A 20069-nucleotide genomic window follows, 5' to 3' on the forward strand; every position below is an offset into this window, starting at 1 on the left:
GGCCATGACAAAAAGAACAGTAGTAGCTAGATAATTCACAATTAGCAAAAGCGTTTTTAACATTTACAGAGCAAGCAAGCATGCAGGGCAGCCTAAACCGTGCATCCTCGTGTGCCAGATGCTTTTTATTGTTCTCCTCGAATTGAATTCCTCCATGGGGATGATCAGATGATGGATAGCTAGGTACACGTATCATTCGTCGTCGTCTTCGTGGTCGATCTCTCTCACAACCTCCTGCTGCTCTCGAGCCTCGTGTAGCCGAGGATGCAGTTGGCGTAGGCCACGTTCTTGAGCGCCTTGCCGTGCCACCGGCCGACGGCGGCGACGCCGGTGCGCACCGCCTTGAGCAGGCAGTCGGCCGTCTTGACGACGCTCCTGACGCCCATGGGCAGCGACAGGTAGGGCGCGTTGAAGAGGTGGAACTCGAGCGACGCCGCGGCGGCGTGGTGGTGGTGGCGCGGCGACGGCGGCGAGGAGGAGGAGGCGAGCATCCTGGCGACCTGGCGGGCGAAGCCGGCGCCGAGGGAGTGGCCGCAGAGGCAGACGTTCTCCGACCCGAACCTCTCGATGGTCGCCCTGAGCGCCTGGAGCGCGCCGGCGAGCCGCGCCGAGCCGCGGAGGCTGTTGCGCGCCAGCAGGCGGAGCTCGTCCTCGACGTCGCGCCGGATGGTCGGCCCCCGCAGCAGCGTGCCGCGGAACGCGATCACCGCCCGCGGCGCCTCGCCGTCGACCGCGGCCGCCGGCTGGTGGTCCCGCTCGAAGATGGCGCCGAACACGGAGCCGTCCCTCTCGTCGACCAGCTCGTGCGCCAGCCTGTACCTGAACGGCTTCCACCACTGCTGCGCCACCGCCGCCGCGTCCCTCCTCTCCTGCCTCTCCAGCTCCAGCAGGTACACCGCCTCTATCAAGCACGCCATCACCATCCTCCTGTAGTCGTCGTCCCTCCACACCGACACGTTCACCTGCGCCGCCGCCGCCATTGCCATCGCAAGCTAAGCTAAGCTCAGCTCAGCTCTCACACTACTCACTCGATGACGCCCTCGATGTCGTAGGGAAGGCGAGGCAGGGGTGGCGGGAAATATATACGCGGAGTCCGGAAGGCAAGCTGGATGGATCGATCAAGCCGAATTCATTTCGCTTTTTACTAATTAATGGCGGGAATAAAGCCACCGAATCGGGAGCTAAGCTACCGACGGATCGGCCGATCTTTTCACGGTTCCTGCGACTTGACTGGATCGACGGATCACAACGATCCGACCGATGGATGGCAACGTGCAGCCCGTGGGTCGTAAGCTCACTCTCTCACAAGTTCACAATAGTCGCCTCCAGCTAGCCGTCTGGTTTGATGGATCGATCGGATGGTGTACGTCGTTCGCGAGCTTTATTTAGGGGAGGGAGCATATATTCGCCACGGCTAAGCACTGGACCATGGCTTATAGTTCGTTCGTTCGTCTCGGTGTAGTTTAATTGCCCTAAATTAACATGGCTAAGGATCGAATCTGACAGCCTCAGGGTACGTGTGGGTGACAGGTGGGGCACGCGTTTGCGCCTTGGGGATTGTGCGGGGACAGGTAGGAGGAGTGGGGTTGCTTTTGTCAGGAGGAAGGGTGGTTGGTTGGTTCGTCGTCCTCCGGTTGATTAGTGCCGAAGATTGGGTCGTTTACTTTTTCTTTGTTAGAGCAAGTTTAATAGTATAGCCTACTGCTAGCTTTAATTTATCTATAGCTAATTTAATAGCATATTCATATAATAGTTGCTTACTATACTATTAACATATATAGTCCATCTGTCATATACACATTGCGTCTTGAAGTCCGTGCTGCAGCTGGCTACAGATTCGTAGTCTGCTGCTTTTCTCTCTTATCTTTTATCTTATTAAAATATGTTTATAGTTAGCTAATAGCTCGTTATTGTACCTGCTCTTATGTTTCCGTTTTCTTTTGGGTTTTGGGTGGTTTCGGCGAGAGGATGGGAGAGAAAAAAATTAGTGATTAGGAGGTGATTTGTGGCACGTTTAACACTAAACCGAGGGGAATTTGTTCCATCTGATGACGTTGGGGGAAGGGGGGTTAATTCGGTCGCGCTCCGCGTGTGTTGATTCGTTCACACGCTGGCTTGTGGGCGGTTTCTTCTCGTTCGTAATGGTTAGACGCGGGAGTCAAGCTGCTTATACGGGCTTGGTTTTCTTGTTTTCTTAAGAAAAAGGGGGGCCTTGGTTTTCTTTGGAAAAAGTTACGGGGAATATGCATATTTCGTTCACACGCAAGTGCGTGGAAACATGACATTGGCTACTTCAGTCCTTTTCCATCACATCAACATGTCATACACACAAATTTTCAGTCACATCATCTCCAATTTCAATCAAAATCTAAACTTTGCGCTGAACTAAACACATCCATTGTTCTAAGAGAAGGAGAGCGTTTGATAAATCACATAGCACCTTCATCAAAAAATAGTTTCAGATTTTTTTTTCACATTTGAATGTGAACATGCTAATCATGTGACTGAGGCTGCGTTAACTTTTAATTCTTGGATGTTCACCGACAATTTATCCTATTTTAATCTTGATAAAAATCTTTATTTATCTTTGGATGGTGGCCTCTTCCGTTATTTCCCCCTACTATTTCAAAGACGTGTGTACAGGGTTTACATTTCAATGAAATATTAATGCGAATATGGTATCGCAATATGCCAATAACAAATAAGGACTCATCGGTTTTATTTTCCAAATAAGTTAATACTTATTATACATAGAACATGAGAATACACAAATCTACTTTAAACCCTAGTGTAATGCAGAGCAAGACCATCTCAAGCCCGCATGGCTACTTAACTACGAGCTTTAGGTTAGACTTACAATTTTACAATATACTATATATGTTTTAAAATATATGGCATTGTTGAATTTTAGACATGATGTTTGACTATTCACCTTATTGAAAAAAACTATGTAAGTATTTACCATGACTTATTTTATTATTAAAGCTAGGTACTTTACGGGAATGCTACTGGGCGAGCGATCCGCTCGCTCGCCCAGGGCGATCAGTTTTGCACACCCCCCTCCCTCCCTCCACATCTCCACCTTGTTTCCTTTTTTGGCACCGCATTACTTTTCTATTTTAGTAAATTTATACACCTAAAGTTTACACATCTAAAGTTTAGAGACAAAAAATTTATAAGTCAAAAGTTTATATATCCGATTCAAATTTGAATTTGAATTCAAATATATATATATATATATATATATATATATATATATATATATATATATATATATATATATATATATATATATATATATATATATATATATATATATATATATATATATATATATATATATATATATATATATATATATATATATATATATATATATAGTATTTCTATACATCTAAAGTTTATACACCTAAAGTTTATAGACCTAAAGTTTATAAGACAGTTTATATACCCGTTTCAAATTTGAATTTAAATTCAAATATCCGATTCAAATTTGAATTTGAATTCAAATATTTTTCATATATAGTATTTCTATACATCTAAAGTTTATAGACCTAAAGTTTATATACCCGATTCAAATTTGAATTTGAATTATATCTGATTCAAATTTGAATTTGAATTCAAATATTTTCTATATATAGTATTTCTATACATCTAAAGTTTATACACCTAAAATTTATAGACCCAAAGTTTATAAGTCAAAAGTTTACATACCTGATTCAAATTTGTATTTGAATTCAAATTTTTTATATATAGTATTTCTATACATAATTTTTTCTAACTTTTGTTTTTCAAAAAAATTTGTGTGGTCTACTGTAGTAGAAAGAGAAGGGGAGGAGGAATAGGGGAGAGGAGGGAGGAGTATAGGGGGAGGGGGGCCGGATCCGATTGCCTGGGCGATCGCCTGGCGATCGATCGCCCATTAAGGCCCCCCGGTACTTTATATATAACTTATAATCAAACCTTGTATCCAAAAGTCACTACTTTACAGACAAATAGTACTATTTCATACCGGGCATAGAAAAACCACCATTTTGTGTTTCTTTATGAAGTTTTTACTATCTAGTCTACTTAATTAGCAGAGCACAGGTTATTTTTTGTTTGTACCTGTTCAGCTGCTGTCTTACGGCTGTGGCACAACCGGCACCAATAGTGCACACGCATACGGCATGGCCACAGCCACAACCAGCTTGCCGAACGGGACCTTTGTTTGGGCTTGGACTGGTCCTGAATGCTCAAAAGGGCCCGAGCCGCCCGGTTGACCCAGCTATTGTTGCTTACATAAACAGGCCGGGTTCGGGCTGCTGAAGCTTGCAGAGCCAAGCTGGGTTGAGTGGTTGAGGCGTTGAGCCACACACTACATGATGTTGAACTGGGCCACGTCTCACGTTAGATGACACGAACTAATTAACAACACTAGCAGGAATCTAGTAATTAATCAAGGCAATTTTATTTCCTGGAGCGTGTGTTTCATATATATATTTCCAATGAGCTCCATGTTGTTTTTACATCAGAATTGTTATAACCACTGCTCCTTAAATATTATATTACTTCACATTATTAGCACCTTTTGTATCCATCAAACAGATCGGCATATTAATCCTGAAACCCACTGGGAATGAGAATCTTGTTGGGCTTTGGTTCTAGCCTACGGTCGATCTGCAGCCCTTAGGTGCTATATAAACATAAAGTACTAATCTATAACTCATTATTTTTGCATTGCCAGCTTGTGATCACCAGACGGTACACTGGGCATTAAAAACTGAAAGCATGATCACGAATCATATAAGTGTGATTTGGACCCATGAAACTTCAATAGAATACATTATCAATCTTATGCTTATCTCTTGCTAGACTCTGTGTGTTCACTTCCTCCTTAGAGTGTCAGTGGAGTGGTCCTTTGTAGTTGGCATCGGTTTTTTTTTCTTTCAAGAAAGATGAACCAAAAGTTATTATGCCTTCGTACGCAAGTGGTAAGGAAGAATCTGCCTGAAACAAAATCTGAAATTGTTGGATTGGATGTTTGGGATATCAGATTTCCCCTAATGAGAGGGCACTGTTGTGACATTGGTGTCAAGGTCTCAAAGTTGTCTAGCTACTCTTGTCTATGAAATGCGTATTCGATCGATCAGCATGATGATGTTGATGAGATGTTCGGCTAAGAAGAAAACGAGTAGAAATGCAGTAGCATTTAGGGATGGTAGAAAGTAATCTCTGGTAGTATAGGTGTGCTAGTGCAACAAGCTTGGACTAATCAGGAGCAAGTATAAGTCTAGGTAGCTTTCTAATGCTGTAAAGATAAGATTAAACTAAATTAAAGTGAAACAAAGTGAGATGAATGTAAAGTGGTAACAGTACTTTGATCTTCAGGTGCAACCGTCCAAGGAGAATATTTATCTTGGCGAGGAATATGTCTGGAGAATATTGACGATGACTGATCGATCCAAGCTGCAATGGCTTATCTGAAACTCATCCAAAAATGGAGACTCGACTACTAACTCATAAACCCTGATCCGACGAGGAGTTTCGCGTGCCTTCGAAGCAGTGTGTTTTCTTGTGCTGGAAAGATAAGTTTAATTTTTTTTATGACAATGAAGATAAGATTAAGTTAAAGTGATATCAATGTAAAGTATTAAAGTTGTAATGCTTCCTGTTTATCCCCAGGTGCATGCAACTATATAAAAGGAGAATATTTGTTTTCGTGAGGAATATGTGTGGAGAATATTGGTGATGCCTGATCGAGTTTGAGATGGCTTATCCGCAGAACAATGGAGTTCAGACTCATGCAACACTCTGTTATGCCAGAAGTTTGTACGCCTCTTAGAGCAAGTAAAAATGTGTTAGATGTTGGATGGGTCAGAATTAGGCCTTCTCCGGTACACCAATACCATCCAACTCAACTAAGTATGTGAACTATGAAATATAAGTCCACTTGCTATCCCTCAACTTTGCGTCGAGTTTGTTTGACATCAATCTCCAATACCAGAAACCTTCAACCCTAAACTATATAAAACCGTGTAATTTGGGTCCCATAGTAGTATGGATGTCTCGTTTCGCTGACGTGGGATCCTAGTCAGCAAAAAGAAAATAAAAAATATGTGAGGCCCACATATAAGTGAGAGGAAAAATATATGTGGGGTTTACATGCTCTCCTTTTCCCCCTGCTACTTGCTTGCTTCCCAGACGGCGTGGTGTGGCCTCGGACGAGTCGATGGTGGCCTTGTGGACGCTGTCGCACGGGAGGCGGGGGATCACGGAACCTAAACCTGTGCTTGTCCATGTCTTTGCAGATATGGAAAATTTTGCGTGCCTCCAATCACTGTCGGCGTCACCATCCCCACCCCCCAACCCCCCCTCCTCCGATGTGCATGGTGGATGGCACCGCCACAGAGATGCCTCTCCTCCTTTCCCAACCACGACGCGAGCAAGTGCACGGCGTGTGGCCGTGGCGTGGGCCCCACATATATTTTTTTCTTTTCACTAACATGTGGGCACCACATATTTTATTATTTTCTTTTTGCTGGCTACGATGTCACTTTAGCAAACTCAGACATCCATATTTCTATTGGATCCAAATTACACGGTTTTTGTATAGTTTTAGGGTGAAGATTTATGATATTGGAGAAAAGAAATGTTAAACAAACTCGACGGAAAGTTGAGGTGGGGGGGGGGGGGGGGCTCAAGTGGACTTATTCCTAGGGGACCAGTGCAGTTATGTATTTGAGGCCTTGTTCTAAATGTTTATTGGGCCAACATTATTCGCATATTATTTATGCCAAGCTTTCAAAAGTATGATTTCTCAAAAAAAAAAAAACATCAATATTGTTTAGTCCATCCATTCTAAGCTATTTACAAGGTTGATGATAGTACTACTTCCTATAAACAAGTTGATCATCTATTAGCCTTCATCCACATTATTAGAAAGAACGGGTCTCCAATTGGAAAGAATGAAGTTCACACATTTTTTTTAAGAAACTGTGCATGGATAAATTATTGTTTTTTTTTGAAAACCGAAGTCAGCAAAGCTGGTGTTATTTTAAGTAGGGGAGAAAAAAGTATTTACAAGATTACCAAAACGGTGAAAGAGAAAGAGAGAGGAAACAAGAAGCTACTAAACAATGAATACATCCTAGGCCAATAATCTCACAATATTTGTAGCTCCACATATCTTCCATAGCTTGATTTCATCATGTATCTTGTCTAGAAGCTGCGGCAGGGATTTTTCCTGATTTCGGAATACTCGTCTGTTCCGCTCACACCATTTTCCCATGCTACTAGCATGTAAACTTTTTTTTTCTTTGGCTATGTCTTTTTCACCTTGAGATGCCCTTCTGATCCACCATTCCAACAGCGGCTCATCTATATCACGTCTGGTCAATTTCGTTACAGTTCAGTCTACTTAGGATTCTCTCCCAAATCATTTTTCATAAGAATCCGAAACATTCTGGAGTTCTTTCTGAATAAAAGGAAATTCCAGTCTTCCAAACTTGGTGAGCCGGTGAGCAATGTTGTCACCTTAGGGAGTATTTAGTTTACGTTAAAATTGAAAGTTTGGTTGAAATTGGAATGATGTGACAGAAAAATTGGAAATTTATATGTGTATGAAAGTTTTGATGTGATGGAAAAATTGGAAGTTTGAAGAAAAAATTTGCAACTAAACACGGCCTTATATGAACTAGTGCCTGCAGAAACTTCAATACAGGGGATGTGTTCACCAAATCAATACCAACTCAATGCATATGGTACGTCCGTACATGAATGTACTAGACTCCTGCAGGTGGCATTGCAATAAATCAAAGCAAACGAATCTCTTTAATTAATATGCCACCAATACTTTCCTTTCTGTTCTTTAATTTGCTTCTGTTGGTGTTGGATGGGCCACCAATCCACCATACATGTGATATCTGGCACCCTAAAAAAGATGAAGAGAAGTTGTAAAGACGTACGAGAGATGGATTTGAGATCAGTTGCTGCTAAATCAAGCAAGGCTGGTTAGTTATAAATTATGCAGGCATTGCACTGTTATCATGCAAAAAGTCCCCTGTTCAAATTAGGCAAATATTTTGGAGATGCCATTTCGACCATGTAAAGTATGTGATCAGATTACACATATGGTTGGATAAATAGTTCACTAATGTTCAATTTTTATACCCACGAATATTACGTATATGGTGTGTTTTCAATAGAAATTTAGTGAGGTTGACCTCCATCTCATTGAGACCGTGTTAGGAAACACATTTGCAGGTGTGTGTGGTGCGCATGTGCGTCTTCCTTCCATAAAAATCGTTAAGAAAATTCTGACTTATCATAAGCTAGCACTGGTCAGCCATCATATGATCCCATTTCAGGTTTCCCCCTCCCCTGAGAAAACACAAATCACACCTTTTGAGTTTTTGACCAGTGACCAATCCATCATTCCAAATTTCTCCAGCTAAGCTATGACGCATTGTCCCCAATTAATACACACACTGTTGGCCGCCTGACAACCGAAAATGGCCAACAACAATTTGCTACCAACAGTGGCAACAGAATAATTTGGGCATATGCATTCAGCGTTCATGCAGGAACAGGGGCGTGAGGTGACACGAAAGAAAGCTCAGCTAGCAAAGCAACCAATTGCATGGCAATGCTCGCTGTCTGCAGATGAGCCGCATCATGGGAGGCATGGCCAGGGCCAGGCCGGGAATAGTGTTGTTTTCAGCTAGCTGCAGCTTTGAGCTGGCTATCACTAACCACAGCTCGAGAGTGTGGCTGCACTGCACCAGGATTTACAAAACCAACCGATTTTTGTAAAACCGCTATGTCTTGGTTTATAGAAACATATCGGTTTTAGCTGGTTTTCATATGACATTGAAAGAAAGTCTTCGGTTTTTGTTGGTTTTTGATAAACCGGTGAGGATCGGTTTTTATTTCTAAAACGAAAAGGCAAAACCCTGCACTGCTCTATGGGGGGCTAGCTTGACGCATCATGGCCCATTACACCACCACCTTGTTGTAGATCTTGGACCATGGCACAAGGGAAGAAGCTGGGGGAGGAGGAAATGTAGGGGATCATGTCCCATTTTGCAAGGACAGATGGGGGATCATGGATATCTTTTTTCCAGGTCTAGACTATTTTGATTGGACAGTAAATTCTGCCTTTTTCTGTTTGGAGAAGATGAAATAATGAGTTGACTAATGCATCACGAAGCACCGTCATTGGAATATCTACCAACAAAAAGTTTGTCACAAGTAGTTTGCAGCTGATAAGGAATAGTAATACTTTAATAATTCATACAAATGAAAAAAAACATGTTAGAAATTCTTATAAAAACATGGATCTCTTAGCTGTAAAGGCTTTGATTTGGTGGGTACTCTGTACATCAGCAGTTAAAATGAAAATGAGAATGAGTTCTTTTTTAGCATAGCACCGAAGATGACTGAGATTGTCAAGCCCCACTTGTAATGAAAAGAGTAAATTGCACTCACGGTACATCAACTTTGTAAGTGGGTGCAATTTAGTGCAAGAACTTGAGAAATGAGCGATCTAGTGCAATAACTTGACATGTAGGTGCAATTTAGTATAAAAACTTTATAAGTGATCACATAAATACAACAACTAGCATAAGGTAATATCCGTAGGATTACTATGTAATGGCATAATGATATCGTGCGACCAGGAAAAAAGGTATTACTTTACTGAACTGACCCCGGGCGTGTTAATATCAGTTGAAACACGCTTTGGTCCCTCATCCGTGAATCAATCCCTAGCGGGTCTTGTCTCGCGTGATTCAGTTTGAGCAACAGATCCTGACGTAATACATCTTCGAAAAAAAATTCACCTACCATACTTAGCCAAGTTGATGCACCAAAATACTAAATTATCAAGTTCCTGTACTAGAACGCACCAATTTATCAAGTTGTTGCACTTGACTGTTCAATTCTCAAGTTATTGCACTATATCGCATCCACCTATCAAGTTGTTGTACCTTGGGTGTAATTTACTCTAATGAAAATATAGTAAAATATGGATATTTTGGAGGCTATAAATCCTATAAGAAATTTTGGCAAGGGACGATAGATATATACCTCTAAAGTCTGAAAAAAAAACAGTCGACTGTAAGAGCAAGTTTAATAGTATAGCCCACTAATAGCTCCAATTCATCTATAGCTAATTTAATAGCTAATTCATATAATAGTTGCTTACTATACTATTAATATATGGTCCCACCTGTCATACACACATTGTGTCTTGGAGTCCGCGCTGCAGCTGGCTACAGATATGTAGTACGCTGCTTTTCTCTCTCATCTTTTATCTTATTAAAATATGTTTACAGCTGGCTGATAGCCTGCTATTGTACCTGCTCTAACACCCAACTCGTTTGGAGTCCGTAGTGGTTCTTGTGTTGGTCCACGTGGCCCAGTTACGGTGTAATGGTGGTGGTTTAATATCACCTTGAAAGTTTAAGTAGTTTAGGGTTCCTACCAATTTTTCAAAAACATAAACACACCATTGTTCCAAGCAAGGATGACCTCGGAACAAAAGATTATTGGGTTACACAAACTGTATCGAAATTCTTATGAAAATGGGCTGGCGCTTTGGAGAAGTTTTAATTGAGTTCATGTTTTTTCATACCATGGCGAGTAAACTACCCCAAAATTCCTTAGAAAAAAAATTGTGTTGATGAGTTGTTTGGTTTGTTGCCTATGTTAACCATACCAAAGGAAACAAAAATGGCAATATCAATCCCCATCTAGTTGTTGGCCTATCAGTTGTGACCAAAATTAAAATTTTGAAAGACAATTTTAGAGTTAATTTTGGGTTTTTTTATTGTGGTCTAGATTATCAATCCTTGACTTTTACAATGCTAATAGCATAGATATAAAAGTTTATTCGTAAATTATTTTTAGTTTGCTTCGTTTATTTTTTTTCACGGCTTATCAGCTTCAGCTCAAATTAATGTCCAAAGTGTAAATTTATCATTACCAAGAATCATGGTCATCTTTACGACGGTCTCAATCCGAACAAGCTCTAGTTAATTGTGTAGGTCTTTTGCCCGCATGAGCGCGGGTTTACGGCCGGTGGTAGGAAAGGCGATGGATGGTGTCGTTGAACATCGAAGAACGGGGAGACGACAAACCAGAGAAAAAGACAGTGATGAACAGCGGCCGTTTTTTTATATGTGCATGCGTGATTGCTTTGAGTCCTGAGACGAGTGCAGAATCATGATGTCGCCGTACTTTGGCCTCCTGCTTGTTCGATCGATTCAAATGAGGAGAAGGAAGAATGAAAGAAAGAAAGAAAAAAAAGAAGTTCCCGGCATACATGGCAGCACAAAGCTACAAGTACTTATGACTGCGTCGTCGCGTCGAGAAGAGAGAAAAAGAAAGGCAAATTCTGAGCCTCCCGGATGAATCCACTTCAGAGATTCTCTTCATCATTGGGGTTGCAAAGCTGGTTAATTTAGTTTTCCGACTTTTCCCCAAGAAAGATGCATCTCGTTCAAACATGCGATTTTTTTTTTCTGAAACTGGACGAAAAAACAGGGTGTTTAGATAAGAAACTACAGCTACTGCAACAGTGGCAACTCTGAGATGTTATGGATGTATTTCTTCTGCCATTTTTTCAGTCCATTTTGTTGGCTTGCGAAATTTTTCTGGCAAACCAAACTGGGCATATATGGATGCTAGCTGGGGCACACTGATCATCATTGGACTGAAAATTCTATTTGTTGAGGGTATATACCTGTACATACATGCCATGTGCTGCAGTATTATCGTGCCATACCGGGGGTGCAAAACGAAATCAGGCCAAATTCATTCACATGGCATCCATGCTATGCACTGCACGCTGCTACGGAAGCGTACAAAGTATGAGAATTTTGTCACTTTTGCTGCTCCATCTACGGCGGCAGTACAGTAGTTGGTACAGGGTACCCCATGTCGACCCCATGCATGATCTGAATATACATACATTCACACAGATATATTGCACATTTACAGCATGAGTGCAATTTAATATTGCTTTCTTGGCCTAAATTATTGATGGTCACACCCCCTTCGTTTGTGACACGGCGCTACCTACGCAGAGAGATGGTTGTTTCGTTCTGCGACACATGACACATGAGATCGATCGCAGTTTCGGTTTCAGATTTTTTCTTTTCGAAAATATACAAAAGAATTACATATCTTTATATTAAGACCGAGATACTTATACACAAGCAAAGGCTATGTAAATGTATGGCTAGATCTTGCGATATATATGGTTTTGTGACCACGACAGGGCCATCGGTTGGCACAAGGCTAGCATCCCTGAGGACTCCCGTAGAGGAGAGGGGAAACCCGCTTAGATAGGGCGTAAACGTGTTACTTCCTCTGCAGCTGCGCCAACCACCTTTCTCCGAGTTTTGTGTTGGTTGTTAAAGATCCTATTGTTACCTTCTTTCCAAATTAACGTGGCTAGGATGACAATTGTATTATATCCTTTCCTCGGGGTTTTGATAACCAACTTCCTACTGTTGTACCGCCACAGTGAGAACGATTGTGGATTGGATAGGAAGCACCAAGATTGGCCAATGGTGTTTATGATAATCCACCCAAAAAGGTCTCTGGGTAACCAATCTAGATGTAGTTGATCGTTTCCTCTTGCTAGTCGCAGAAGACACATTTGCTCTGATGAGGCAATTAAGCCATGCTTGCTTAGCCTGTATGCCGTCCAACAACGGCGATAAGCAACCAATAGGAAAAATACAGCACGGCGGCACGTGTTTTTTTTTCTTTTCAAAATGGCTTGGATGGGCAGATTTCACGACCAAAAAAGAGGATTATGTAAGCTGACTTGGTGGAGTATTGCCCTGAAGCTTCCCACTTCCAAATGAGTTGCTCGCCGTCTAAGGTGATTGCACCTGAACTCAGAGATTTAGACTTTTTTTACAGGAGAACAGTAAGGGAGGACCCCCACGGTAAATATCAAATTAAGGAATATTTACAGGGTTTATGTGAGGCATGAAAATTACATAGCGCCAATCCATGATTGAAACAAAGGTCTATCTCAAATTCTGAGCCTTAACGTCAACTCATCAATCTTTTAAGCATAGCTTTCCAAGTTACAGGAGAAGGATCAATATAGAGATCATCCTATTCAAGCATGCTTTGATCCAGATATTCAGTTTCAGATTTTGTATATGTACATGTTAATTTGTTTTATATCTGGCTGCATACGTTAACTAGAATACGAAATGAAATTGTACGTATTACCATATGTCTGCAATTCTCGAAGTACTGCTCGGTTCATCCAGCCGTCTAGCTGCGTAATATATTTCAGGGTGTAGCTGTAGTAGTATTCAGAGAACCACCATATGGAGCCACATGAACACGTTTAATTTCCGAGATAACAGTTCGTCAACATTTGTGACTGACAGGACAAGCTGGAACCGTTATACAAAACTTAAAAAAAAGGTAACATGTGAGATGTGAGCATGGACCATGGATATGAAAGAGAGACACTAGCTAGTGTTCTAATTGGAGGTACGCTCTGCAAGAATGGTGCCAAGTTGCCGGGGTTCAGATAATTCTCAGAAGTTTTCCCAATCAAAGTTCAGTAGTGATCAGCTACCGATCGATCTATCAATCAACAAACGGACCAGGCCTAGCTTCTCCCCTCTCTTTCAAACCCCTGATCATGGCCGAAACCATCAGCTGCCGCTGCCGCTGCACGTACTGCATGCTTTGCTACAGCTCAACAGTCAAATACCGCCAACTCACAACACAACTTCTCTATCAGTCAGTACAGTGCTCGTCTGCTCGACCTACCCGGCCGGACAGTGCAAAGGTCCCCCTGCGTTTCCACGACCCCATCACTGCACGATCTAGCATATGATATTAGGTAAAGAGAGAGAAGAGCTAGCAGTAGCAACAGCTGCTAGCTAAACCTGCATGCAGCTGTGTGCAGCAGCAGCAGCAGCGGTAGCACTGCATAGCAAGAAAGAGACACGAGCACATTTCTCTCTTTTGGAGCAACAAAGCTTAAGCTATAGACTAGCTACAGTGCCGGCCGGCCGGCCGGCGTCCATCCCAACTAGTACGTGATATAATAATTATATATGTTAATCAAACGATATGTTAGACAGGTTCTTGTTCTTCAGAAAAGAGAAAAGGAAAGTTGGTGGTATAATAGTCACTCACTATAGTCATATGTGCATGCAGGGCCCTGTCTTTTTGGCCTTCCAAAAGGAGAGAATTGAAACCGGGCGATAAATTCGTGGCAAAATCCAAAAGAAGGCCGTGTATCTAGGACCTTTCTCTACTATCCAAAAGGGAGATCTCACAAAGAATGTACTAGTCCAGTATATAGTTGTATATGGGTTGGGTTGCAGTAGTGGTGGTGGCCGGCCGGCCTTGACGACGAACGATGATGGCCACCGCGTGCACGCCGTGCTCTCGGTGCGAGCTCCAGCTTTTTTGCTTGCTAGCTAAGCCCCTTTTGTTTTTCAGCCGTGCTAGTTGCTAGCTGCTGCATCACACTGCTGCTTGCTGCTTGCTGCTGCTGCTGCCTTTGCTTGCTTCGATCTGATCTCCATATTCTTTTAGCCTTTCTTTCATGTGTCGCGCATGTGTACAGCCTACTGATGGGCTCGCCAGTGTACGTACTACTACGTAGCAGTACGTACTGCGTGCTGCTGCTGCTGCTGCTGCTGCTGCTGCTGCTGTTGTGTAGAGAGTATAATTCCTTCTTCACAAGTCACAACTGGAGGGCAAATGGGCAATGCGATGGGAGATTGGGAGCAATATAATGGCATGCAGCAAGCAAGGGAATAATTTTTCTTTCCTCTCAACTCATATCAGCATGCAGCTGATGCCTGACAAAGCCTCCAAGGTAGGTTGCTGTCGTCCTGGCCTGAACGGTCATTTCAGGCGCGCACTAGCTGGTCTTTGATGTATCCCAGGATTGTTGGGGCGACGGGGGAATCGCTTTTGTCCAGAAATTGGAACGGCCAAAATGTGCGGTGTTAGTTTTTGATCAGATGTTGGAGTTGCGCTGCTTAAGAGAGCATGATTAGTGAGATTAAAGGCCCTGTTTTCAACGTGGGGTTCTTACAGGAATTTTGGAGAGTTTGGAACAGAGAGAAGACATAAATTTCTGAGAAGATCTATATACGATACTACCTTCGTTTCATAACATATGGATCAATACAAACAGTACATTTTATTAGTATGAATGATCAGATGGTGTAGATTAACTGGCCTACCAACTTAAATTAATTGTAGTATAAAATTGAAAAGGGGATAATTGTCTTTCTAAATGTTTGCTTGCAGACAACTGTTGTACATAAATGCACAATGCTAGACGTGTTCCTCACTTGATTTCATTCCCCAGTCCCGTAGTTGTCGTCCATCATAGGCCATACCGCCATAGAGAGACGCCACACGCACTGCAAGTTCACGCGCACCACGCTATTGTGCCTGCCTGCCTGTAAATTAATTCGAATTGCCTTTCTTTCGTCTTCTCAATTTCCGACCCACCCAAAACCCTAGCTAGTTCCTCTACCTGGAGGAGGCAGCAGCAATGATGCCCAACTCCCCACTCTCCACCATGCTCACGCGAACTTGTACATGGAAATTCCTAGTGTATCTTTGTATATGCCAAAAATATATATTGCTAGTGTATTGTACCGTAGAAGTCCTTCAATTTCTTTAATCAATCCCTTCCAAAATTCTACTTGTTCTCAACAGAATTTTCATAGGATTCTCCTAGGGTCTATTGGCTAACACCACAATCTGATTAGCCAACCCAGCTCACATCCCTCCTATCTTAAGGGTTTATTCGATTGAAGGGGTGTGGGATTAATCTCCTTAATCTCATGTGAAATTAATTGATTGCCCAATACCCTCCAATTGCCATGTGAAAAGGATTAATCGAACAACATGTAAATAGGGTATATGGGGAATAAGTCTTGTTCATATGTACTAATTTGATCAAGATTTTAGTGACATTTCAAGATTTGCGACTCATATCCCAAATGCCGTAGCACATGACTACATGAGCAATAAATCCTGATTTTTTTCCCTTTTAAAACAACCTTAATTTCATATATGAAACACGTCTCTTTAGTAGAAACAATTAATTTTACCATTCTAGATAAAAATGGGTAAATGGTTTTGTAGTTGTTTTCTTACGTTAAAAAATTAGAAATGTAACAGTTTTTACGATTGTGTGCAATATTAGGTCTGGCATGGAGTATAGAGGCACGAAGCATATGTTCACGCACTCCATTCTAGAGGGAGTATAAGAGCAGGGTTCGTGTTTCCAAAGGGAACGGGTCAAAACCCATGAAATTATGAGGTTTCCACGTAGGATAAAGTATATTGTGATTGAAAATTTGAATGGTCTTTTATAAATTCAAATTTCAAACAATATATATGAGCAAAATTTCATCAAAATTTGACAAAACCATTGCACCGCCGAGGTTGGGATCCAACAATCCATCGAAAAAATAAACCATGTACTAGAGTAAATGTTACAACATTTCTTAATAATCTATTACATAGGATTTTGATTTGTACTTCTACCATAGGACTATCACATTGAGTAAAAAAAACAAAAGGAAAAGACATAAGTCAAACCTAACCAAAGCAAGCAAGAGGAGTTCATCCAAAAGAGAAAAAAAAAAGAATTAGGATACAAGATAATATTGGATGCTTGAAATGTGTTTTACACTAGATTCTTACACATGGTAAAAGACAAATGCTCTAGCTAAATGTCCGTCATAGTTGTGAGAGAGCCACAACCAATAAACTTTTTATAGATTGCGTGTTTAATGGATTTATTGTCTCTATTACTTTAGTCCTACAGAAGACTATTTCTCTAGGTCTAGATCATGTAGCGGTGGGGCCAAAAAAAATTTAGAGAGTATTTGTTATGAAAATCTTATTCCCTATAGTAACAGTAACATAACGATTTTATAATGTGTTCGTCGATGGGTCAGGTAGCCGCCTAGGGTTATCGAGCGGTGGCTCCACCACTGAGATCATGTACGCTCGCATAGTAACTCGCGGTATTTGAATCGATTGGACACTATTGTGTCTCTCTCTTCCACTAACTAAAGGCGATAAATTGAATTTTTAAAACAATGGTGATAAATTGAATTGAGAGTGGTGGGGAAATAATAAACAGTGCTCCTACTTGCAGGGTGACAGTACCGGTCCACCTCCACCATCCATCCCCTACACTGTCGCGAGCGCTCTCTCTCTCTCTCTCTCTCTGAGTTCGTTAGCAAAGCCAACCAAAAAAAACCTAAAAGCAAGGCGAGCCTCGGCAGTGAGATCGAGATGGAGAAAGCAAGCAAAGCAAAGGCAGAGGCAGCAAAAGGCGCCCACACCCACTGCCGCTGCCTGCTGCTGCTGCCCCCGGTAAATTTAAAGAACCCCTCCAATCAGAGCGAGGCATCATCGATCCCCCTCCCTCTCATCCTCTCCCTCTCCACCCTCCTCTCCTTCTCTCATCGATCCGGCCAAAAGCTACTCAAATGTTATCGATCTCACCAAAAGAGAAGCAAAGAGAAAGAGAGCATCAAAAGCACAAACACCAAGCCACTCACCACACCTCGCAATTTACATGGCTCCTACTAGGTTGTGTAGCTGCTACTAGCTAGCTCAGCTCGGCTCGGCTCGGCTCGCCATTAAAATCCCCTTGTTACCGCGCGTTGTTTGGTTGTACCGCGCCATATGTTGCCGCCTCCTCCTCGTCGCCGTTGCTTAGATGGATACGCTGTTTAGGTTGGTTAGCCTCCAAGCCGCCTCCGAGCAGCAGCAGCAGCAGCAGCAGTCGGCGTCCTACAACTCGAGGAGCACGACGTCGAGCGGGTCCAGGTCGTCGTCGCACCAGACGAACGCGTCCTACAGCTACTACCACCACAGCAGCAACAGCGGCGGCGGCGGCGGAGGCGGCGGAGGGTACTACTACGGCGGCCAGCAGCCGCCGCCGTCGCAGTACTACTACCTGGAGCCGTACCAAGAAGAATGCGGCAACGCCCCACACCACCAGCTTTACATGGATGAAGACTTCTCCTCCTCGTCGTCGTCGAGGCACTTCCACCACGGCGCGCGGGTGCAGCAGCAGCAGCCGCCGGCGTCGTCCACGCCCACGGGGACGGCGCCGACGCCGCCGCTGTCGACCTCGTCCACCGCGGCGGGCGCCGGGCACGGCCTGTTCGAGGCGGCGGACCTGTCGTTCCCGCCGGACCTCAACCTCGACTTCTCGTCCCCGGCGTCGTCGTCCGGCGGCGGGACAGCGTCGTCGGGCGCGGTTGGGGGCGGCGGCGGCGGGAGGTGGGCTAGCCAGCTGCTGCTGGAGTGCGCGCGGTCGGTGGCCGCCCGCGACAGCCAGCGCGTGCAGCAGCTCATGTGGATGCTCAACGAGCTCGCGTCGCCGTACGGCGACGTGGAGCAGAAGCTGGCTTCCTACTTCTTGCAGGGGCTGTTCGCTCGGCTCACGGCGTCCGGGCCGCGCACGCTGCGCACGCTCGCCGCGGCGTCCGACCGGAACACGTCGTTCGACTCGACGCGGCGCACGGCGCTGCGGTTCCAGGAGCTCAGCCCCTGGTCCTCGTTTGGGCACGTCGCCGCCAATGGCGCCATCCTCGAGTCCTTCCTGGAGGTCGCCGCCGCGGCGTCGTCGGAGACGCAGCGGTTCCACATCCTCGACCTGAGCAACACGTTCTGCACGCAGTGGCCGACGCTGCTGGAGGCGCTGGCCACGCGGTCCGCCGACGAGACGCCGCACCTCTCGATCACCACCGTGGTGTCCGCCGCGCCGTCCGCGCCCACGGCGGCGGTGCAGCGCGTCATGCGGGAGATCGGGCAGCGCATGGAGAAGTTCGCGCGGCTCATGGGCGTGCCCTTCCGCTTCCGCGCCGTGCACCACTCCGGGGACCTCGCGGAGCTCGACCTCGACGCGCTCGACCTCCGCGAGGGCGGCGCCACCACCGCGCTCGCCGTCAACTGCGTCAACTCGCTGCGCGGCGTGGTTCCCGGCAGGGCCCGCCGGCGCGACGCGTTCGCGGCGTCGCTCCGCCGGCTGGACCCGCGGGTCGTCACCGTCGTCGAGGAGGAGGCGGACCTGGTGGCGTCCGATCCCGACGCGTCGTCGGCGACGGAGGAAGGCGGCGACACGGAGGCGGCGTTCCTCAAGGTGTTCGGCGAGGGCTTGCGCTTCTTCTCGGCGTACATGGATTCGCTCGAGGAGAGCTTCCCCAAGACGAGCAACGAGAGGCTGGCATTGGAGAGGGGAGCAGGGCGCGCCATCGTCGACTTGGTCTCGTGCCCGGCGTCGGAGTCGATGGAGCGGCGGGAGACGGCGGCGTCGTGGGCGCGGCGCATGCGGTCGGCCGGGTTCTCTCCGGTGGCATTCAGCGAGGACGTCGCCGACGACGTGCGATCGCTGCTGCGCCGGTACAGGGAAGGGTGGTCGATGCGCGAGGCCGGCACGGACGACTCGGCGGCCGGAGCCGGCGTCTTCCTCGCGTGGAAGGAGCAGCCTCTGGTGTGGGCAAGCGCGTGGCGGCCATGATCGGATCGTCGTGATCGATGGATCAAAGCTCACCGGTGAGTGGAACAGCATGGAAGAAAAGAGCTCCATAGCTAAGCAAGCACGCATGCATATCCACCATGCATGGGGTAAGCTAGCAAGCTCTCTCGTGTGTGTCACGATCGACATTAATGGCGGCTCACACAAAGGCATGTAGGGTTTTGAAACAGCGTAGGAAGCTACAGAAATGGATCACGTACGTACGTACACATTGGGTTGCAGCGATCGAGGAGGGAGATGATAGTTTTAGTTCCTAGATTTGCATCCATTTTTATTCATCGATCGCCAACAAGTTCTTGGCGAGAAGATGATTTTGATTTGCTTGCTTCCATCTTCTTGTTTATTTTTCCCCCTTTCGTTTGTGTTTCTTCTTAATTTGTAAGGGTTAACGACATTTTTCTTCACTCTGGAGAAATTTTACGTGCATGGTTTTTATCATGCGTACCTGCATCGATCTGATCATACCTATATATATTCATCTAGCTAGTAGCTAGCATCTTGCAAA

At 44.6% G+C, this 20069-nt stretch overlaps 2 protein-coding genes across 2 annotated transcripts; one reads left to right on the forward strand and one right to left on the reverse strand.

The window, feature by feature from the left end:
- Positions 1 to 1050, reverse strand: LOC4343752 (GDSL esterase/lipase At4g10955). Its single transcript, XM_015790301.3, has one exon. It carries the CDS (start codon positions 984 to 986, stop codon positions 225 to 227), a length of 762 nt encoding a protein of 253 aa, XP_015645787.1. The 5' UTR covers positions 987 to 1050; the 3' UTR covers positions 1 to 224.
- Positions 1051 to 17440: 16390 nt separating this feature from the next.
- Positions 17441 to 20069, forward strand: LOC4343753 (protein SHORT-ROOT 1-like). The gene has a single exon (NM_001422248.1). The coding sequence runs from the start codon at positions 17738 to 17740 to the stop codon at positions 19544 to 19546; it is 1809 nt and encodes a 602-aa protein (NP_001409177.1). The 5' UTR covers positions 17441 to 17737; the 3' UTR covers positions 19547 to 20069.

The sequence above is a fragment of the Oryza sativa genome, chromosome 7 (assembly GCF_034140825.1).
Source record: "Oryza sativa Japonica Group chromosome 7, ASM3414082v1".
In the NCBI taxonomy this organism is placed as follows: Eukaryota; Viridiplantae; Streptophyta; class Magnoliopsida; order Poales; family Poaceae; genus Oryza; species Oryza sativa.

Excerpts from the sequence above, each read along its gene's own strand:
- LOC4343752 (XM_015790301.3), bottom strand. The coding sequence starts at position 986 with ATGGCAATGGCGGCGGCGGCGCAGGTGAACGTGTCGGTGTGGAGGGAC.
- LOC4343753 (NM_001422248.1), top strand. The coding sequence starts at position 17,738 with ATGGATACGCTGTTTAGGTTGGTTAGCCTCCAAGCCGCCTCCGAGCAG.